Source organism: Amblyraja radiata, chromosome 4, assembly GCF_010909765.2.
Source record: "Amblyraja radiata isolate CabotCenter1 chromosome 4, sAmbRad1.1.pri, whole genome shotgun sequence".
Lineage (NCBI taxonomy): Eukaryota > Metazoa > Chordata > Chondrichthyes > Rajiformes > Rajidae > Amblyraja > Amblyraja radiata.
The window spans coordinates 54,148,881-54,172,803 of NC_045959.1; the positions used below are offsets into that span (position 1 = coordinate 54,148,881).

Here is a 23,923-nt window from a genome sequence, read left to right on the forward strand (position 1 = left end):
CCTCTGCTGCAGTGTTCTATGTTCCATGGTTGAACTGCCCCAGGCCCAAGTCTTCTTCTGTGCCAATTCCCCATAGCACTAAAAATCTCAAATCTTTGGTAAACACATCTATATCTCCTTATTAAACCTCCAATGTTTTAGCGATCACAGTCTTCAAGGGCATAGAATTCCAAAGATTCATCACCCCCAATGTGCAAATAACATAAAAAGCTGTCAGCTAAATAGCTATATAGGGTATATTGACTTTAGACTTTCGCAATATAGTGCGGAAACAGGTCCTGAGCCCACTAAGTCCGTGCTGACCAGTGATATCCCGTACACTAGCACTATCCTACACACTAGGGACAACTTACAATTTTGCCAAACCCTACAAACCTGTGTCTTTGGAGTATGGGAGAAAATCGATGCAGTCATAGGGAGAATGTACAAACTCCGTTGGTACAGCACCAGTAGTTATGATCAAACCCAAGTCTCTGGCGCTGCAAGGCAGCAACTCTACTACTGCACCATCGTGCTGCTCTGCTCGGACATTATTACTTGCCAGAGCAAGTAATACTAGCAATGATGCAAGAGCATTATTACTTATTCAGAAGGGGAATGCGGCTGAAAATGCCTCCGTAAAAATGCCAGCTAAAGAGATACAGATTTCATGCGTACCTCTTTACAATAATTGAAAGTCAGTTATCACAATCATTTCTTGGTCAGTCAGTCAGCTAGTACTTAAACTCAGCTTATGCAAACATGTCACAGACTTAAAGATAAACACACAGTTCTGCTTTGGGGTAAAAGGGGTTAATAATAACACACTTCAAGAATATTTCCTCACAAATGTATATCCCATGATAGCTCCTAATACAACATCCTGATGTTGACATGCATATGCCTCCAGAACTTATGAATGGAAGACATATATGTGAACAAAGGGACTTGAATAGAAATATTCTGGGTAAGTGTCGCATCAGTTGCTAGAAATGCAGGCATTAACACCAACAACTGGACTCAAACCCCAGCAATAGTCAGCTCTGGCCAGGATTTATTTAGATGTGGTGCACTCTTGTTAACGTATTAATTTACAAGTCATGACCATCACTCCTCATGGCTTCCTACTATTATCGTTCTAATGGAACTAATTTACATTTGGTTTTATCTTGGTAATGCATTTCCTGTGCCAAAATTACTGAAATAGCATTCCAATCCATCCTCTAATCTTTTCCAAAGCTAAACAGTGAGTGATGAGAGGAAGGCACCTTCTAACCCCACTGTTTGATCATTCCACCCCTCGCAGAAGACCACCTGTGGTTTGTTTTTTCAAACTACATGTCCAGAATATATACAATTACAAATGCTTTCAACTTATTCCTACATAACGTTCTCAGACGAACTTTAATTTGATGGCAGTTGTTGAACGGTGAACCCCAAAAAATTAACCCATAAAAAGCCCAAAATGTAAATCTTCACCATGAACATTTACTTAATTGCTGACAGGTCCATAGTTGGGCAGTGTTTGAAGGAAAAGGCAGAGTGCCATAAAGCTGAAAATACAAAAATCTGCTTTACAATGCAACTTTAGAGGCCACATCTGCTCCAATTTAAAACAATAGAAGTAATCGGCTTAGATTATTTGTGGGCAGAGTAGGGGAGCCATTAAGCTCAGGTCACGAGTGGCTCCTGTGTGTTACTGACCCTGATTCCCAGGCAGGGGTTAAAGTTCAAGCAGATCCTCAAACCCTCTGAAGCAAACGAAAACTTTGGGAGAAACAAAAGACACAAAGTGCTGTAGTAACTCAACGAGTCAGGCAGCATCTCTGGAGAATGTGGATAGGTAATGTTTCAGGTTGAAACCCTTATAGAGTCATAGATTCATGCAGTGCGAAACAGGCCCTTCGGCCCAACTTGCCCACATGGACCAACATGCCCCATCTACACTAGTCCCACCAGCCTGTGTTTTGGCCCATATCCCTCCAAACTTGGCCCATATCCTATCCATGTGCCTGTCCAAATGTTTCTTAAATGTTGCAATAGCACCTGCCTCAATTACCTCCTCCGGCATCATCTCATTCCATACACGCACCATCCTTTATATGAAAAAGTCACCCCTCAGGTTCCTATTAAATCTTTCCTTCTTCACTTTAAATCTATGTCCTCTGGTTTTTGATTCCCCTACTCTGGGCAAGAGACTTTCCACGTTTCCCGATCTATTCTTCTCATGATTTTGTACACCTCTATAATATTCACCCCTCATCCTTGTATCGAATTACCTGTCCAAATGTTTTTTAAACCTTGCAATAGTACCTGCTAAACGCTGTGATAGTACCTGCAAACCTGTTCTATACTGAAGCATTCTTCAGGCTGGGTGAGAAATATCTTTGGGGAGTTGTGAATGATTTGTGTAGAATTGACAAACATTTTCAAACTCTGCCTGAAAGTTACAAGAGAATTGAATCTGCCTGTAAGTAATGTAGAATGAGATTTTCACATTTTGACCATTCAAATCAGATTTAATGGTGGTTTCATGGGATGAGGGGTTTAATGACTGAAAATTGATACTCATGGGAACAAGGAACTGCAGATGCTGGAAAACCTGAGTAAATCGCAAAGTACTGGAGTAACTCAGCGGGTCCGACAGCATCTCTGTAATGCAAGGACTGGCGACATTTCGGGTTTGGATCCTTCTTCAGAGGGGATAGATCTGAGATAGCAAATGGAGAGTTCCGCATAATACCTTTTCATGCAGTACTTGGTCAGATCCAAAATATCCACACTGACAAGAGAACGGTCCTGACCTACCATCCGTCTTATTGGAAACCTTTGGCCTGTCTTTAATCGGAGTTTACTGGACGTTATCTTGCACTGAATGTTATTCCCTTTATCCTGCATCTGTACACTGTGGACGGCTTAATTGTAATCGTGTACAGACTTTTCACAAAGTAGATAGCATGCATCAAAAAAGCTTTTCACTGTACCTCAGTACATGTGACAATAATAAATGAAACTACAGTAAACTTCGGGATAATGGACCTCTGTATAGCGGATAACGGATCGAGGCTCCCGTTGCACGGCTACACACCGTCAGGTTATCCCACGTGTTGGCGCCACGTGGCGGGAGCTTCTGGTTGCGGGAGCGGAGAGAACGAGCAGCATGAAGATGGCGAGCTGCATGAAGACGGGTCAGTACACAACGCACCGCGTGGCGGTCAGGGGCCCTGCGGCCGGCTGGTTTGGCCCCCCCCCCCACAACGCAGCGATTCTTCCCACTCAGTCTTGGGCTATACTACACCCCCATCGCTCTGTGATAGTGGACAATCGGCAATAGACACCATCCCCCACCCAACTGGTGGTCCGTTATTGCAGGGTTTACTGCACACTTTATGAGAAGGGAGTGTAAGCTTTGCTTGGGAGGACTTGATTCAGCCAACATCAGGTTAATTTGGCAATGGTAATTGTAATTGTCCCTAGTCTGTAGGATAGTGCAAGTGTACCAATCGCTGGTCGGCGGGGACTCGATAGGCCGAAGGTCATGTTTCAATGCTGTATCTCTAAACTAAACTAACACAAAACTATATCCCAAAGACTCACTTACCTGCTGGCCATGTTCCATTCCAGTGCTGGGTTCTGATAATTCCTTTCATTTTCTGTGCAAAGTCCTCCTTTGCTAACTTCCTTTTCAGGCTTCAGCTGATCCCACAGGGCTGTTCCGATGGTAATAGACTGCAGGTCAATCTGGTACTGTCTGTCTTCCACTTCAGATCCTGGGTCTCGCAGAATTCCCAAATTCAAAGCTCTCCTGCGAAAAAAGATACCAGTGAAAATTCCATCTCCGTGTAGAAGGAACTGCAGATGCTGGTTTACACCGAAGATAAGACACAAATTGCTGGAGAAACTCAGAGAAAAGGAATAGGTGACTTTTCGGGCCGAGACTTTTCTTCAGACCTGACTCTCAGTCCCAAGAACGGTCTCGACCTGAAACATCACCTGCTCCTTTTATCCAGAGATGCTGCCTGACCCGTTGAGTTACTCCGGCATCTTGTGTCAACATTCTATCTCTGTCCAAATATTTAAGTGCTTCAATAAAGTGTGTAAAGGAAACAATCAAACTAAAAATCCCAATGGTGAAGGTAGTTAAGGAATGCAATATAATATTCATCGGTAAAGTGGACAACCATTGCTAGAAATTGGACTGATTTCCACCTATTTTCCATTTGTAAATCAAGAGATGTCTTGCACAGATCGGATTATGCACATAATTGTTTCAGAGTTGCAGGTTGGCCTCAAACTTCTGGGTGCGATTCCCCCCCAAAAAAAATCTTTGGCTGGTGAAAGACACGCAGTTAATCACATAATATCACACTTCTTCCACTGCCTGCAAACATTGGATCTTTTAGGGAAATATAGTCTTTGTTGTAAATAAAACAGGGGCACGAGGTTGTGTTCAGGAATGTGAAGGTGATTAGAAGATCAACAGTCGCATTGAGGTCCCATAAAAAGCATCGAGCAATGTCACCTTTCAACATAGACACAAGGAACTGCAGATGCTGGCTTATGGTAAAAAAATACGCTAAATGCTGGAGTAATTCATTAGATAAAGTGGCTTCTCTGAAGAACATGGATTGATGACGTTTCTCCAGACTGATTGTGATGGGAGGGGGAGAAAGCTGGAAGAGAGGAGGGGCAGGACAAAGCCTTGGCAAAAGCTCATCTCCCACCAGGCTTTGTTCTGCCCCTGATAGACACAAATTGCTGGAATTACTCAGTGGGTCAGGCAGCATCTGTGGAGAAAAAGAATGGGTGACGTTTCGAGTCAGGGTCCTTTGTCAGACTCTGTTCTGCCCCTCCTCTCTTCCAGCTTTCTCCGCCCGACCCCTCCTACAATTATACTGAAGAAGGGTCCATACCCAAAACGTCACCTATCCATGTTCTCTGGAGATGCTGCCTGACCGATCACTTTGTGTCAGTTTTCACTGATGAAGTCAGTTACATCATTCAGTGAATGCAATTTGTTTTTTAAGTTCACAATGAGCTGCACAAAGCAATTAGTCTCTCCAGCTCATTGTGGCTTTGGGCTGTTAATGGTACTAGGGTTGATCAGACCAATTCATTTTGTGGCATATATGGAGGACGGTTCCAGACACACTGGAGAAGACCACACTCTGCAATACTGTCCTTTATTCTCCTGGCAGCTTTTCCTGCTGCTGTGTTGTGCTGTGCTGTGCTGCCAATGTGCAGACTTATCATGCAGTGTTCCAGCAGCTGCAAATTCTCATGCAACTCCAGACAGAAACCACACCATAGTCGCAAAGTACAGAGCATTTAAGTTTATGTTTAAGTACATTATAGTCACGTTTGGTTTTTAGTTTTAGAGATACAGCACAGAAACAGGTCCTTCGGCCCATCAAGTCCGCGCTGACCAGCGATCAACGCGCACATTAACACTATCCCACGCACTCTAGGGACAGTTTACAATTTTACCAAGCCAATTAACCTACAAACCTGGACGTCTTTGGAGTGTGGGAGGAAACTGGAGCTCCCGGGCAAAACCCACGCAGATCATGGGGAGAACATACAAACTCCACACAGACAGCACATAGTCAGGATCGAACCCGGGTCCCTAACGCTGTAAGACAGCAGCTCTATCGCTGTGCTACCGTGCCACCCATGTACCAAAGTAGTGAAAAGCTTTGTTTTGCATCCAAACTAACCAGATAGAGAGATTCAGTCTGAAGAAGGGTCCCGACCCGAAACGTCACTCATCCTTTTCCTCCAGAGATGCTGCCTGACCTGCTGAGTTACTCCAGCACTTTGTGTCTATCTTTGGGATTTGCAAATTAAACAAAATGTCCTAATGGTATGAAGCCCTATGATAGTCCTAATGGTCTATCTTAGCTATTAACCAGCAACTGCAGTTCTTGTCCACATGTTTCAACATGTTTCTATGTTGCTCGTAACATATCACCTAATATTGTAAAAAAACATCTGGAGATCTAGGTGGGCATTAGCACTATCCACAACATATGTTCAACACATCACAAGAGGGTGCATTTCAATTTTCAAGCATATATGCCTGAAATTATCACTGCATGCACTTCATACCATTAGGACTTTTTGTTTAATTTGCAAATCCCCAGTTTACAACTGTACAAAAAGGATTTTGTTTATAAAATACCAGTCCATAAATATTTCATAAATATTCCAAGATGTGTTTAACATTCCATAAACTAAGAATGTTTCGCTCATTTCCTCAGGTGATCCCATTACAAGGATGATATAATTTAGTTTAGAACAAGACTGTATTATGTTTAGACGTTAGGAAATAGGAAATAGACATATTGATAAGTCACAGGACCGGAAGTGGCGGCGCTGGGAACGGCTGCGGCTCGGCTCGCCTGCAGTCCGTTTGTCTTTACTTTTTTGTGTTGTTTTTTTTCGTTTTGTGTAGTTGCGTTTTTGGTTTTTAGGTTGTGTTTATGTGGGGGTGGGGGGTTGAAACGGGGTTTGCTGTCTCTCCCTAGGGGGGAATACGACTTTTTTGTCGTATCCCCCCTCTCTGCCTCCGTCTGCGCTGAGGCCTAATGGCGGAGCTGGCGACCTCGGGACTCCGGAGGCAGCCTGTCAAGACTTGCCCTGGGCTCGCTCCCGTGAGGGCGGCCCAGCTCGGGGCTGGAACTGCGCTCCCGTGAGGATGGCCTGGCGAGGGGCCGAGACTCTCCCGCGATGGGCTGTGGCGCTCCCGTCGGAGTGGCCCAGCCCGAGGGTGGAACGGCACTCCCGTCGGAGTGGACCAGCCCGAGGGAGGAACGGCACTCCCGTCGGAGAGTGGCCCAGCCCGAGGGAGGAACGGCACTCCCGTCGGAGTGGACCAGCCCGAGGGAGGAACGGCACTCCCGTCGGAGTGGCCCAGCCCGAGGGAGGAACGGCACTCCCGTCGGAGTGGCCCAGCTCGAGGGAGGAACGGCACTCACGTGAGGGCGATCCGGCTCGGGGCTGGAACGGTGCTCCGGTGGCTGGGACGGCGTTCTGGCGGCGGTGACCTAAGTCCTGGGTTCAACCGCGGGCCAGCAGCTGCATATGCTGGACTGGAGGGCGGCAGCTTCGACCACCCCCGGGCCGCGGTGTTTGAGCCGACCCGTTGCGGGGTTCGGTGAGCCGCGGGACTGTTGTGCCATCGCCCAGTGGGGAATCGCCTCAGCACAGAGGGAGAAGAGGAGGGAAGAGACAGTAACCCTAAGATTTTTTGCCTCCACCACAGTGCTTGGTGGATACACTGTGGTGGACGTTAATTTGTGTTTACTGTTGTTTATTATTGTATGATGTATGTATGACTGCAGGCACGAAATTTCGTTCAGACCGTAAGGTCTGAATGACAATAAAGGGATTCAATTCAATTCAATTCAATCAGTCATACAGTACGTTCAATTGATTAAAAAGATATATAATTAGAAAAGATTGATCAAAATTAACCAGAAATTTAATTTTCTGTCTCCCCCTGCTGAGCTTCCAGTCGATATGAAGCAATTACTTGCTTTTCCATTTTCTCTTCCATGCCTGGAAAACTGGTCCAAGTTGAATTGTTAACAAAGGAGGACTCAATTCCTGCAGATCAAATTATCTTTGGTGGTTATGGCAACCTGGTTGTTATGTTAAAAGGACACATAGTGCTGGAGTAACTCAGCAGTTGAGACTATGGAGAACATCGATATAACGTTTCAGGTCGGGACCATTCAGGTTGGGACATGTTGGTCGGTGTGGGCAAGTTGGGCCAAAGTGCCTGTTTCCACACTGTATGACTATGACTCTATGGCGGGTCGCCCTCCGCTGTTTCTTGGCAGGGTTTCTCGTGGCAACAAACAGCACACTTCAGTTGCTTCATCCAGTTTTCACTGCACTCACCTGCGCTTTGTAAGACAGCAACTCTACCGCTGCACCACTGTCTCACCCCTTAAGGGTAAGAGTAAATGAGGGTGACAAAAGTTACGGGGAGAAGGCAGGAGAATGGGGTTGAAGGAGAAAAATAGATCGGCCATGATTGAATGGTGGACTTGACTCAATAGACTGAATGGCCAAATTCTGTTCCAATGTCTGATGCCCTTATGGTGTTACACACAAGTAGCACAATACATCAAATGGGACCTACTTACAAGAGGATAAAAACATGTTTTTAACATCATGAAAGATGACCAGTTGCCCTTTCTGGTCTATGCCACTTCCCAACAGAGCAATCCTATCAGTTGCCACTTAAACCACCAACATCTTTGTGGTCTGGGAGGAAACCAAAGCATCCAGAAAACACGTGGTTACAGCGAGAACATACAAATTCCATACAAATGACAAGTGAGGTCACAACTGAATCCAAGTCGCTGATGCCATGAATGTGTGCCAAGGAAATGCGGTATGGCACATATCCAAACATATATGCTTCCTATGCACCTAGAACCGGAACCTATTTTGATATCCTATGCTAAGTATATGACCATGTCAGCATGGGCATTTTGGCAGAAGAGCCTTTGCTGAATAACTGTATGGCTCTATGAAATCTGGTTATATCTCCATTCTACGTTTTGCTCTGACTAATGTATTTTCTTCCTTGACCATGTGGACACAGTAATCCCATACTTGTGCTGTGAAGAAATAATTAAACATTACCAGTGTTAACAAGATCCACTGGAATTGATCTCAAAGGAAATGAGAGAGCCATTAATAATTCTAAAGAAGAAATTAAAGTGTTACTCTATTTCCCATCTAATATTGTACAGGTGTATTTATATAACAGATGGCTCTATTTGCATATAAGCACATAGCTTGAATTTCACACTCACGTATGGATTTTGCTGCTTAGACACAGTCCATAGATCAAAATCTTTGGGGAATAATTATAACTAATTCAAGCTTGTGCATATCTGTAGCTGGCTGATCATTGGGTATTAAACTGCAACTTACTAGACCAAGGGTATTGCAGTCAACCATGTACTCTGGAACCCGAACAAAGGTGGCTTTATTCTCAATTGTTTAAATAATAGTTAGTTTTTAAAATTTGACCCTTAGCAACAACATTTGCAAGATTTATTAGTTCTGTCTTGTGCAATTATCCAGCATAAGTATTTAACGAAACAGTTATATATTTTAATTGCTCTTTAGCCGTGCTCCCAGGTAATGCAGGAACAGCAATATCAACAATTATCATTTCATCATTTATCATGTATCAATTTTTTGTTATAACACCATTAATCTCTGAGCTAGGTTCCAATAAACGGTGACCATTGAAAAGGCAGTATACTCTACGAAAGTTATTTAAAACTATAATTTCCTACGATGGCAGTGTACAGGAAGGCACCATCATTTGGCCACTCAATCTCGGTTAACATGAACGTCAGGGGCCAACAATAGGAATCTGAACGTGGAAAATCAGAGAGGTTTGCCTTCTCCTGCCACATCAGAAATATGCATAAAGGAAAAGTTGACTGGTTTAAGAAAACATTCTTGAATAAACTCTATGTAGATTACAAGTGTTTCACATGAGTTCTAAACTACAATGTCATTCTTTTACCTTAATTTAGTTCCGAGATACAGCAGCGGTACAACTGCTGCCTCACAGTGCCAGAGACAAGGGTTCGATCCTGTCTATGGGTGCTGTCTGTGTGGAGTTTGCACGTTCTCCCTGTGACCATGTGAATTTACATCGGGTGCTCAGGTTTCCTCCCACATCCCAAAGACATGCAGGTTTTAGGTTAATTGACATCTGTACATTGCCCCTAGTGTGTAGAATGCGAAAGTGGGTGGGATAACATAGAACCAGTTTACGGAGTGATCCATGATCGGTGTGGACTGTTTTCACACTGGGCCTGTTTTCACACTGTATCTCTAAAATAAAACAAAGATACAGCATGGAAACAGGCCCTTCGGCCCACTGAGTTCACGCAAACCATTGGTCACCCGCTCACACTGGTTCTGTGCATCCTATTTTCCCATCCACTCCCTACACATCTTTGGGATGTGAGAGGAAACCGGAACAGTTGGTGGAAACCTGTGCAGTCACAGTGAGAGCATGCAAACCATAGTCTCTGGCAATGTTAGGCAGCAGCTGTACCACTGTGCCACCGTACCGCCTTAATACCTTTTAAGGCGCTATCATATTTGTGCCTTACTGAATTTACCGATAACCATTGTATATTTATAACATAGAGTTATAGTACTCCTCGGTGAAGGGAAATATTGTGTCCTTCTCTAATTTTACAAACCTTCAATAAGCTTCTCTGTTCCAGCACAAAACGTTATTGTTCAGTGTTTCCCTAGAGTTGAATTTACCTATGGTTCAGGTTTAGGTTTATGAAAAAGAGTTTTGACACAAAGTGTCACCCATTCCTTCTCTCCTTCCTTCTGTCCCCTTGTGTTACTCCAGCATTTTGTGTCTATCTTAGGTTTATTAATGTCATGTGTACCAAGATACAGTGAGCAGATTTGTTTTGTGTGCTATCCAAACAGATCCGATATGCCAGAGATAAATACAATCAAGTCAAGCTCAAGTACAATAGGTAGAGCAAAAGGGAAGATGCAGAGTGTAGAATATAGTGTAGTTCTCTGCATTTCCATAGATGAAGTCCAATGTCCTCAATTGGGTAGAGGTAAATCGGACAGTACCCTAGCTTATGGAACGACCATTCAGAAGCCTGATAACAGAAGGGAAGAAGCATTCCCTGTGTCTGGTAATGCATGCTTTCAGGCTTCTGTAACTTCTGTAGCTACTCGCTAGACACGAGTAGGGAGCAATGTCTTTGGTGGGGTGGGACAAGTCTTTGACTATAACATAAAATGCTGGAGTAACTCAGCGGGTCAGGCAGCATCTTTGAGGAACATGGATAGGTGACATTTCAGGTCGGGACCCTTCTTCACTCTTCAGGATCACTTACTTCAGAATCTTCCACTCATTCCTTCTTCTCCCCACTCCTATCAGGCAGAAGATACAAAAGCTTGAAAGCATGTACCGTCAGATTCATGAACAACTCCTTCCCACACAGTTATCAGACTACTGAATAGTCCTCTCATAAGCTAAGGGTGTAGTTCCAATCTCTCAGCCTTCCACACTGTGGTCCTTGTACTTTTTTTGCATCTGCACTTGCTTTGGCGCTGTAACACTATATGTTATAACTACATTCTGCACTCTGGTAATTTTTTTCTTTATACAACAAGTTGTATTTGCGTTTGGCTTGATAATGAGTTGACTTGTATGAGTGAACTGGACAGCATGCAAAACAAAGTTTTTCACTGTATTTTGGAACATCAGTCAATAATAAACCAATACCAATAAACCAATACCAATTCCAAGTTCAATGGACATACAGGAGATATGAAAAATAAATATTGTGAAGTTCTCTCACTGCACAAATAATTTATTCCAAAGTTGTATTGTTCAATCCTTACATCTCAAATTAATTGTCTTTTGTCAAGCCATCAATTTCTAAACATACAAAAACTATTCACACAACGCAAAGCAAAAGCATACAAATGCTTGTCATGCGATGAATAGGTTGAGTAATGCACACTACACATTAATTATGTGATTATGTGATTCCACCACTTAATGCTCCACCCATGACTGCATTCTAGACCCAACATAAAGGAAAGGAACGAGGGAGTTTAGAAATGTGGAGGTAAACAGAAAATACTGGAAACACACAGCAAGTAAGGAAACATCAGTTCTTTGACCCAAAACATCAACTGCACAAATGGGTCTGCAGAAGGATCCCGACCCAAAAACATCGCTTGTCCTTTCCTTCCAGAGGTACTGCCTGATCTGCTGAGTTCCTCCAGCACGTTGTGTTTTACCCAAGGTTGTAGCATCTGCAGTTGCTTGTGTTTGCATTTTATAACTCCACAGATTGTTTTCCTGTTGCCGGAAAGGCTGGATTGCTCTCCTCATAATATAGGGGGTCGTGTGGAGACATGACAGCTATTTAAAGTCATGAAGGAAAATAGAGAGAGGAGATGCATAAAAATTGTTCTCATGGGCGGCACAGTGGCGCAGCGGTAGAGTTGCTGCCTTACAGAGCCAGAGACCTAGCTTCGATCCTGACTGCAGGTGCAGTCTGTACAGAGTTTGTACATTCTCCCCATGACCTGTGTGGGTTTATTCCCGGTGCTCCAGTTTCCTCCCACATTCCAAAGACGTACAGGTTTGTAAGCTAATTGGCTTGGTAAAATTGTAAATTGTCCATGGTGTGTGTAGAATAGTGTTAGTGTGCGGGGATCATTGGTTGGCGCAGATTCGGTGGCAGAAGTGCCTGTTTCCGTGCTGTATCTCTAAACTAAACAGAAGGGGCATGGAATGAAAGTGCAAACGAAATAAAAGTAACATGAGGAATTACTTTTCTCTTTACGCAGTGTGTGGTTAGGGTGTGGAATGCACTGCTGGGGGAGCTGAGTAAGCAGATTCAATTATGTCATTCAAAAGGGAGACAGATGAGTAATTGGAAGGAAAGAATTTGTAAGGTTATGGTGAGAGGGCAAGAGAGTGGGATGAGCCCTTTTGATGTAACATAGAACTTAGAACAGTACAGCACAGGAACAGGCCCTTCGACCCACAATGTCTGTGCTGAATATGATGCCAAGACCAACCCTTATCTTAGAGATTAGAGTTTAGAGATACACCTTGGAAACAGGCCCTTGGGCCCACAAAGTCCTGCTCGCCATCGATCACCCTTACACTAATTTGATGTTATCCCACTTTCACATCTCACACTCTGAGGGCAATTTACAGAAGCCAATTAACCTACAACCTGGCACGCATTTGGGAATGTGGAACGAAACTGGAGCACCCGGAGAAACCCCACGTGATCACAGGGAGAATGTACAAAGACTGCACAAGCAGCACCCATAGTCAGGATCGAACCCGGGTGTCTGGCACTTTGTGAGGCGGCAGCTCTACCACCTCGCCAGGGTGTCGCCCATAATCTGCCCTTATCTGCACATAATCCATATCCCTCCATTCCCTGCATACCCATGTACAAACATGGAACCAACACATATTGGATGTGTTGAAGGACCTCCATCCATTTCGTAACTGCTCCAACTCTTCATCAAACGTAGAAGAAACCCACATTTTACTTCAAAACGCATTTTAGAAATGATGAACAGAAAGAATTTAGCCTGACACTTGCGAAAACCACATCCTTCCTGCAGCACCCAGTAGTAGTTTCCACTCTCAGTTTCAGTAAATGGATACAGCTCGCATTACTGCTATTTTTACATCTGTAAAATATTACCTACACTGTAATTTTACCACAAAGCATTTGAAACTGCAAACAAGATCATATAATTCAAATAAAAATGCACAAAATCTGAGACAAGGGACGTACAGATGGCTCTCATGTAATGGCTTTGTATGTATGTGGCATTAAGAACTTTTTATTGATAAAAAAATAAAATTAAAAACTAGACATAAGAAATTTGGAAAGATTATCTAAAAATTATTTTTTATTTTTTGATATTACACGGCTGACATTTGCCCCTTGTAGTTCTGTCTTTCAATCATACTCAGATGAAATACTGTAAATAACCTGCAACTTCACCCATCAATTCAAGGAACACAAAGTGCTGGAGTAACTCAGCAAGTTGGACAGCATCTCTGGAGGGCATGGATAGGCAATGTTACGGGTCGGCAACCTTCTTCAGACTTCCCCTGCTGCACTCTAGCTCATTGACTATGTTCTGACCCCGAGAGTCTGAAGAAAGAGCTGAGACCCAAAACATTGATGAATCTGAGGAAGGGTCCTGAGCCAAAACATCGCCTAATCATGTCCTCCACAAATGCTGCCTGACCCACTGAGTTACTCCAGCATTTTGTTCTGTATGCAAGATTCCAGCTTCTGCTGTTCCTCGTGTCTCTGGTCCATTCACAGACATGGTCTTTCATTTTAAAAAGGAGAACTCTATTATCACTACTGTAAAAATACAGCAGCACTGAGTTCACCCCTGACTAGACGCTGCAAAGTTCTGTGAAGACAGCTGCCATCACTTTTTATGTTAGTTTCTCTCGTGTATATCAGACATTGTTTTTTTTTATTTGGTTATGTTGAAGTTTCAGTGGTATTCTCTCTAAGATTCTTTTCTGTTTAATCTAACACAGAACACGTTTTCACTTTTATGCAATTTAAAAAGTACAAAGGCAAAATGTGGCAATGATATCAATCTTTTATGGGCGCATAAAATTAGACTATATTTATTTTTGGAAATATGTTTAAAAAAATAGCTAAAGCAATAAGAATCAACAGGGTTTAGTGAAAGTGCAGTAGAGCAGTTTGAGATTCTTAGCAACATAGTTATGCAGAAGATTACCCAACTAACTTTTCCATTATTAATTACAAACTCCTTTAGACTTCAAAGATACAGCATGAAAACAGGCCCTTCAGCCCACCGAGTACGCTAACCAGTGATCATCCCGTACACTCGCACTATCCCACACACTAGGGACAACTTAGAGAAGCCAATTAATTTACACACCTTTAGTTTAGTTTGGAGATACAGTGTGGAATCAGGCCTACCGGCCCACTGAGTCCATGCCAACCAGCAATCACCTTGCACACCAGCACTATCCTGCATACACTAGGAACAATTTACAATTTTTACCGAAGCCAATTAACTTTCAAATCTGTACGCCTTTGGTGTATGGAAGTAAAGCTGAGCATTCGGAGAAAACCCATGCGGTCACAGGGAGAACATACAAACTCTGTACAGACAGCACCCCTTTGTCAGGATCAAACCCAATCAGGCTACCATGCCGCCCCTGTCATGAAATGATTATGGGTGAACACATATAATGGGGCCAGCACTGGCCACCTGTTAGTCATGGGGATTGTGTTTAAATTTTGCTCACGGAAACTAAATGGGAAAGCCGGTGAGATGCATTAAGCCAATGAAAAATTGATTCGTTAAAAAGTGAAAAAGGAATAGCTGAGAGAAGATTTAACTTGTTAAAAGAAAGTTTCAAAGCGAGCAATCTCCAGTCCACATTTCTGAAATGCAAGATTAAAGCCACAATTTATGATGGAATTCAAAATATCCTTTGCTGGATAGGCTTTAAGATCTTATCATGGTAAAAAGCCATCTGGATAGTTGCTAACATTAAAAAAATTAAGACGCCTTCCACCACTTCTGAGCAGAAGTCTTTACATGTGTTTTTTGCAAAAAACTGAAATGTCTCATTTTTCTCATGTATTGCTGCCAGTTCACACTGTTCACAAGGCCGGCACTGGCTGGAACTGGTATTAACTACAACAACATGAGCGAGAATGTCAGAAGGGACAGTGAATTAATTATTTAACCTCCAGTTTCCACAGATAGAGTGATAGAATCGCAGTCATACAGTGTGGAAACAGACTATTTGGTCCAACTTGCCCACACCGACCAACTTGTCCCATCTACATTCTGGGCATTGGGTGGCGCCGCGCGTGGCCGCCTCGCCAGCAGTTTGTCCATCCTTTCACCCTTTTTCTTATTTTTAGTGTCTAAAAGAATGTTTTTGGAGGTTTCTTAGTCTTTTTTATGTGGGGGGGTGGGGAGGGGGAAGAGGGGAAGAGGGGAAACCGTTTCCCAGTCACTTCGTGGTCGAGGATGCGTCTTTTTTCCAAGTCGCATCTTCGCCCCCCCCGCGGCCTACCAACTGGATTGGTGCAGCATTTCCTGCCGGAGACCGGCCAGCGTTTCAGCAGCGACGCAGCACTGAATTACCATCGCGGAGCTGGCGATGCCTTGCCGGGAATCACCGTGTTGAGGCTCCGGAGTATTGGGCCTGCTACTTTAACATCGTGGAGCTGTGGTTAGCGGAGCTTTTAGCCGCGGGCGGTGCTGTTTCTAACATTGCTGAGTCCTGGGACCCCTTGCCGGGGGTTGCCAGTGTTGGAGTTCCGCCCAGCTCGACCTGTGGACTTCGGAAGCCGCGGTCTCCGGTAGGAAGCGGCCGATTCGAAAACTCCAAGCCGCTGAGTGTTCTTCCCTTCTGATGTCGGAGTTCCGATCATTCCAGCGAGAGGGCATGAAAATTGGGTTGCCGTAGGGCTCAAAGGCCCCGACCACGGGTGAACAATGAGGAAGATGACTGAACTTTATTGCCTTCCCTCACAGTGGGAACGTTGATTCCGCTGTGTGGGGATGTTCATGTTAAACTCTATCGTGTATTGTCTGAACTAAGAGGTTTTCACATACCATGTACGTATGAGATGATGTGATGAGGTGTGTCTTACTCGGCCTAACACACATGTCAAGGGCAAGTTAGGCCAAAGGGCCTGTTTCTGTGCTGCATGACTCTCTGACTCTAGTGTTGAATTGACTATGCACCAGGACCGCAACAATGAAATTCTTGCTGCAACTTTACAGGCACAATAAATGCAACAGTACAACAAATAAAGAGACAATGAATTATCATTTATGTGTGGTAAACCTGACCTTGTGGGTGAGAGAAATGCGAGTGTCAAAGAAAGGTGTTGACTGCACTCCGCTGATAATGATGCAGGGCCAGATGAAAAGCAGGCAGTTCAGTGTGATATACAATAGCTTCCAATTCTATTTGAAAGGGATTTAAACTGAGGAACGTTTTATGAATTCTTCACCAGAAAAAATCCCCACAGAAACTCAAATAATTGAAACAAAATACTGTATATTGGAAATGCCTAGCAGGTCACTCAACATCAGTGGAGAGACACTGAATAAATAGAACATAGAACAGTACAACAGAAGAACAGGCCCTTTGGCCCACAATGCCTGTGCTGAACATGATTCCAAGACAAACTCACCTGCCTACATTAAAGAACATGGAAATGGCAAAGGCATTAAACGAGTATTTTGTATCAGTCTTCACCATAGAAGACACAAAAAATATTCCAACGCTGGATAAACAGGGGGCGGTAGGAATGGAGGAGCTAAATACTATTAAGATCACCAAGGAGGTGGTATTAGGGAAATTAATGAGACTGAAGGAGGATAAATCCCCTGGGCCTGATGGATTACATCCAAGGGTCTTGAGGGAGATAGCGGTGGGGATTGTGGATGCATTGGTGATAATTTTCCAAAACTCCCTGGAGGCAGGAACGGTCCCAGTGGATTGGAAAATGGCCAATGTAACACCTATATTTAAAAAAGGAAGTAAACAGAAGGCGGGTAACTATAGACCGGTTAGTCTAACATCGGTGGTGGGTAAAATGTTAGAGACAATTATTAAAGAAACACTAACGGGGCACTTGGATAAACATGACTTCATCGGACAGAACCAGCATGGTTTTGTGAAGGGGAAGTCCTGTTTAACGAATCTGCTCGAATTCTTTGAGGAAGTAACAACCCGGGTGGATAAAGGGGAACCGGTGGATGTGGTATACTTGGACTTCCAAAAGGCTTTTGACAAGGTGCCACATAAGAGACTATTGCTAAAAATAAAAAATTATGGGATTGGGGGTAATATATTAGCATGGGTAGAGGATTGGCTAACAAATAGGAAGCAGAGAGTGGGGATAAATGGTTCATACTCGGGATGGCAACCGGTAACTAGCGGGGTTCCACAAGGGTCGGTGCTGGGACCTCAGTTGTTCACAATTTATATAAATGATTTGGAGGAGGGAACCAAGTGTAATATATCAAAATTTGCGGACGATACAAAAATGGGAGGAAAAGTAGGGGATGAGGAGGATAGGAAGAGTCTGCAAAAGGATATAGATAAGCTAGGTGAGTGGGCAACAACTTGGCAGATGAAATTTAATACTAATAAATGTGAAGTCATTCACTTTGGGAAAAAAAATGATTGGGCAAGTTATTTTCTAAATGAGGAGGAGCTGCGTTGTAATGCAACGCAAAGGGATCTAGGGGTATTAGTACATGAATCACTAAAAGTTAGTATGCAGGTGCAGCAAGCAATCAGGAAGGCCAATGAAGTTTTGGCCTTTATTGCTAGGGGGATTGAGTATAAAAACACGGAGGTCTTGCTGCAGCTGTACACAGTATTAGTGAGACCACATTTGGAATACTGTGTACAGTTCTGGGGTCCATACTTAAGGAAGGATGTACTAGCCCTGGAGGCAGTGCAGCGAAGGTTTACAAGATTAATTCCTGCAATGAGGGGATTGACATATGAGGAAAGGTTAAGTAGGCTGGAACTCTACTCTTTGGAGTTTAGAAGAATGAGAGGCGATCTCATTGAAACATATAAGATCGTGAGGGGCCTTGATCGGGTGGATGCACCGAGGATGTTCCCAATGATCGGGGAAACTAGAACTAGGGGACATAGTTGCAGAATAAGGGGGGGCTCTTTTAAAACTGAGATGAGGAAGAACTTCTTCACCCAGAGGGTGGTTAATTTATGGAATTCACTGCCCCAGGGAGCAGTGGAAGCAGAAACTTTAAATATATTTAAGACTAAAATAGATGGTTTTTTAGCTGCCAAGGGGATAAGGGGCTACGGGGAGAGGGCAGGGATATGGACCTAGGTATGGTTAGTATAGTAAGACCTGAGTGATCTCCTGGACAAGTGTCGATCGCCTGGATTGGGGTCGGAGAGGAATTTCCCGGATTTTTTTCCCGAATTGGACCTGGGTTTTTATCCGTTTTTTTGCCTCCCCCAGGAGATCACGAGGTTCTTGGGGTGGAGAGGGGTGATAGCGGTATAAAGGGGAGGGTAGTGTCTTGTGTTCTGTGTCTTGTGTCTACTGTTTGTGGGTAAGTGTGTCTGTTTAGTGTTCAGCCATGAGCGAATGGCGGTGCGGGCTCGACGGACCTGGTGGTCTACTCTCGCACCTACTTTCTATGTTTCTATGTTTCTACACATAATCCATATCCCTCCATTCCTTGTATATCCGTGCCCATCCAAAAGCCTCTTAAATGCCACTATCATATCTGCCTCAACTACCACCCATAGCATTGCATTCCAGGCACTCACCACCCTTGTGTAAAAGAAACTTGCCCTGCACATCTTCTTTAATCTTTGTCCCTCTCACCTTAAAGCTGTGCTCTCTAGTATTTCATTTTTACCATCCTGGGGAAAAGGTTCTGATTATCCATCCTATCTATGCCTCTCATAATTCTATATACAGTTTAGTTAGGTTAGTTTAGTTTAGTCTAATTTAGAGATACAGTGTGGAAACAGACCCTTTGGCTCACCAGGTCCACGCCGATCAACGATCACCCATACACTAGTTCAATCCTACACACAAGGGACAATTTACAGAAGCCAATTAACCTACAAACCTGCATGCCTTTGGAACTACTTCTATCAGGTCTGCCCTCAGCCCTAATATTTCAGGTCGATGATATTTCACTATAACGACTGTTTCTCTCTCCACAGATGTTGCCAGATCTGCTAAATATCTCCTGTATTTTCTGCATTTGTGTCTCATGTCTGGTTTCTGCAGTTTTTTTATTTTTGCTTTTCAATTACAAATTTCAATTCTATACATTCAATACAATACGATCGCAATGTTTAAGAAGCATTTAGACAGGTACATGGACAGGATCGGTTTAGATAGATGTGGGCCAACCACAGGTAGGTGGGAGTTGAGTTTGAGTTTAGTTTATTGTCACATGCACTGAGGTACAGTGAAAAGCTTTTATCAGGTGCTAACTATTCAGCGGAAAGACAATACAAGATTACAATCGAACCATCCACAGTAACACTGGTTAACAGTTAAAGGGATTGACGTGAATAACGTTTAGTGCAAGATAAAGCCAGTAAAGTCCGATCATAGTCCTGGACTCAAGTTCAAGTTGCATTTATTGTCACATGGACTAATTGGTACAGTGAGATTTGAGTTTATGGATTATGTGTAGGCAGATAAGAGTTAGTCTTGGAATCTCAGGATTTCTGGATCTCAGGATTTTTGGATCTCAGGCTATAGATTAAAGGGAATTATCTGGATGCCTTCCCAATTGGCCTGAAATCTTTGTTGCGCATCTTCCAAGGGATTATGAATGTGGATGGATGGATCCATTTAGTTTCACTGTGAAGTTTAAAGTTTTCTTTATTGTCACATGTACCGAGGTATTGTCACGTGTACCGAGGTACAGTGAAAAACTTGTTGTTGCGTGCTATCCAGTCAGTGGAACGACTATACATGATTACAATCAAGCCATCCATAGATACAGGATACAAGGATATAAGGTTCCGCATGGTAGGCTGCTCTGGAAGGTTAGATCACATGGGATCCAAGGAGAGATAGCTGAACGGATGGCAAATTAGCTTCATGGAAGGAAGCAGAGGGTGATGGTGGAAGGTTGCTTCTCGGACTGGTGGCCTGTGATTAGTGGTGTATCTCAGGGTTCGGTGCTGGGCCCGTTACTGTTTGTCATCTACATCAATGATTTGGATGAGACATACACAGCAAGATTAGCTAGTTTGCAGGTATATAAAAAATAGGTGCAGAAGTAGGCCATTCAGCCCTTCGAGCCAGCCCTCACGATTCAATGTGATCATGGCTGATCATCCACAATCAGTACCCTATTCCTGCCTTCTCCCCATATCCCTTGATTCCACTAGCCCTAAGAGCTCTATCTAACTCTCTTTTGAATGCATCCAGTGAATCAGTCTCCACTGCCTTCTGAAGCAGAGAATTCCACAAATACTAAAAGTGGGTGGTTTTGCAGACAGTGAAGTTGGTTGTGAAAAATTGCAGCAGGATCTTGATCATTTGGCCAAGTGGGCTGAGGAATGGTTGATGGAATTTAATGCAGAAAAATGTGATATGTTGTATTTTGGGAAATCTTACATGGGCAGGACCTACACAGTGAATGGCAGGCCTTTGGGAAGTGTTGTTGAGCATCTAGGAATGCAGGTGCATAACTCCCTGAAGGAGGAGTCGCAGACAGATTGGGTGGACAAAAAGATTTTTGGCACATTGGCCAGAGCATTGAGTATAGAAGTAGGGAGGTCATGTTGCAGTTATACAAGACGTTGGTGAGGCCACATTTAGAGTATTGTGTTCCGTTTTGGTCACCATGTTATAGGAAAGATGTTGTCAAGCTGGATAGGGTGTAGAGAAGATTTACGAGGATGTTGCAAGGACTAGAGGGTCTGAGCTATAAGCAGAAGTTGAGTAGGTTGACTCTATTTCTTGGAGCACAGGAGGATGAGCGGTGATCTTATAGAGGTGTAGAAGATCATGAGAGGAATAGATCAGGTAGATGCATAGGGTCGCTTTCCCAGAGTAGGACAAAAGGACAAAGGACAAAGGACATTTACTGTCACATACACCAATTGGTGCAGTGAAATTTGAGTTATCATGCAGCACACAAATAAGATAAACACACTATAGAATTTAACATGAACATCCCCCACAGCGGAATCAACGTTTCCCACTTTGAGGGAAGGCAATAAAAGTTCAGTCCTCTTCCTCATGTTCACCCGTGGTTGGGATCTATTTGCAGCCTCCGCAGTCGCCACTACGGATGGCCCAATGTTTCAGGCCCTCTCGCCCGGTGGTACTCCGACGTCGGAAGAACACTCTCAGCGGCTTGGAGTGTCCGAATCGGACGCTTCCTACCGGTGACGGCGGCTCCCGAAATCCACAGGCCGAGCTGGGCGGAGCTCCAACACTGGCGACCTCGGCGAAAGATCCTAGGCCTCCGCGATGTTAAAGTCAGCGCCGCCCGCGGCTGGAGGATCCGCAGACTACAGCGCCACGGTGTTGAAGTCAGCAGTGCCGGCACTCTGGAGTTTTCACACGGCGACCTCGGTAAGGCATCGGCAGCTCCACGATGGTACCTCAGTGCTGCACCACCGCTGAAGCTGAAGCTCTGGCCGGTCTCTGGCAGGATAGGCCGTGCCAATCCAAATGGTAGGCCGCGAGGAGGGGGAGAAGATGCGGCTCGGAGGAAAGATGCATCCTCGACCCAGGTAGCGACTGTGAAAAACAGTTTCCCCCTCTCCCCCCTCCCCCCCCACATAAAAAGACTAAAAGATCTCCATAACAAAACGTTTGACGGACTAAAAATGTTTTAAAGAATGAAAGTACAAACAGCTGCAGGCGAGGCTGCCACACTGGATGGCGCCACCATTCGTACTAATGAGTGAATCGAGGACATAGGTTTAAGGTGAGTGGGTAACCTTTTCACACAAAGGGTGGTGGATGTATGGAACAAGCTGCCAGAAGAGGTATTTGATGCAGGGACTATCCAAACATTTAAGAAGTAATTAGACAGGTGCATGGAGAGGACAGGTTTGGAGCAAATGCCGGCAGGTGGGACCAATGTAGCCGGTGTGGGCAAGTTGGGCCAAAGAGCCTGTTTCCACACTGTATCACTCTATGACTCCATGAAGGGAATAACATATAGCGCAAGATAAATCCAGTAAAGTCCGATTAAAGATAGTCCAAGAGTCTCAAATGAGTTGGATGATATCTCAGGACTGCTCTCTACTTGTTGACAGAATGGTTCAGTTGCCTGATGACAACTGGGAAGAAACTGTCCCTGAATCTGGAGGTGTGCGTTTTCACACTTCTGTATCACTTGCCTGATGGGAGAGGGGAGAAGAGGGAGTGACTGGTGTGAGACTCGTCCTTGATTTTGCTGGTGGCCTTGCCGAGGCAGCGTGAATTGCAGATGGAGTCAATGGAAGGGAGGTTGGTTTGTGTAACGGTCTGGGCTGCGTCCACAATTCCCTGCAATTTCTTGCGGTCTTGGATGGAGCTGTTCCCAATCCATGCTGTGATGCATCCCGATAAAATGCTTTCTATGGCCAATGAGGCCATGTTGCATTGAGCTCGATAAGGTAGGATTGATGGGGCAACATTCTTGTTCATTTTAATTTGATTGTAGAGCTCATTTTTTTTTAAATCCTGTGTCATACTAAGTAAATATTATGTAGAAACAAAAGCTCCTCCTATTTGGGTATGGGAGGTACAACTGGGTTTTCCCTGAAAGCACACTCAAAAGACATACAGGTTTGTAGATTAGCTGGCTTGGTAAAATTGAAAATTTGAAAAATTGAAAAATTGAAAAATTGAAAAATTGTCCTTGGTCTGTGTAGGATAGTGTTAATATGCCGAGAATCGCTGGTCGGCGCGGACTTACCGAAGGGCCTGTTTCTGCACTGTATCTCTAAACTAAACTAAACTAAACTACGTTTAAAGGAGATGTGTGGGGCAGGTTGCTTTTACACAGAGGATGGAGTGAGCTTGGTGTGTGGTGCTAGGTCTGGTTGTGGAGGCAGATACAATAGTGGCGTTTAAGATGCTTTTGGACAGGCATATGAATCTGCCAGGAATGGAGGGATAGGGATTATGTGCAGGCAGAGGAAGGTGGTTTAAATTAGCATGGCACTCAACGCAGACATTGCGGGCCAAAGGGCCTATTGCTGTGCTGTACTGTTCTAGCTTCTATGTTCTAAGTAGCAGATGCTAACTTCTTTTCAAATACAGATGTGCTAGAAGTTAGATAAATGCAATGAGACACAAATACCTCAGCATGAAAATTCTAAGAAATAACAGTAAACGTAACAAAGCAGACTGTTCTGGTCGACTTAAAACCAATTTACTGAACAGCAGCTTTGCACATTTGTTTTTATCTTTCTGCCAACAAAACCACACAATTATAGCATAAAAGAGTGTACCGAGCAGCCAAAAATAATCTCAACTGTCAACCAGATGAATGCCCAATTCCCTGCTGCTGCTACATCCAGAACTATACCCTTAGTCTGTGTAGTTTTATTGGGCAAGAAAAATAATTAACTTGAAAAAGATGCACTAAAGATTTATTTTTAGAAACCCTTTCTCTCCCCATGTCTTAACTTTCCAACCACGGATTGCTCTCCAGCCTGGAAAGAGGGTGAGGGAATACATGGCCTTCTGGCAGTGAGGCATCTGGAACACATCTTTTCATTGCTACCGTTCCCAATGGTAGCTACACCAAAAACCATAGGCGTTATTAACAGGCTCTAACTGCAACCAATGCCGATTTTCAGAACCCC

The 23,923-nt window shown here is 43.9% G+C and overlaps 1 protein-coding gene across 6 annotated transcripts in view; it reads right to left on the reverse strand.

Annotated features, from left to right (window-relative positions):
- Positions 1 to 23,923, reverse strand: part of vps13b (vacuolar protein sorting 13 homolog B) — an 806,769-nt gene that overhangs the window by 185,463 nt on the left and 597,383 nt on the right. For all 6 annotated transcript variants that reach the window (XM_033019455.1, XM_033019454.1, XM_033019453.1 and 3 more), the window contains exon 31: positions 3,581 to 3,784. In XM_033019455.1, the coding sequence (XP_032875346.1) occupies positions 3,581 to 3,784 (204 nt within the window). The remainder of the gene's footprint in view (positions 1 to 3,580; positions 3,785 to 23,923) is intronic.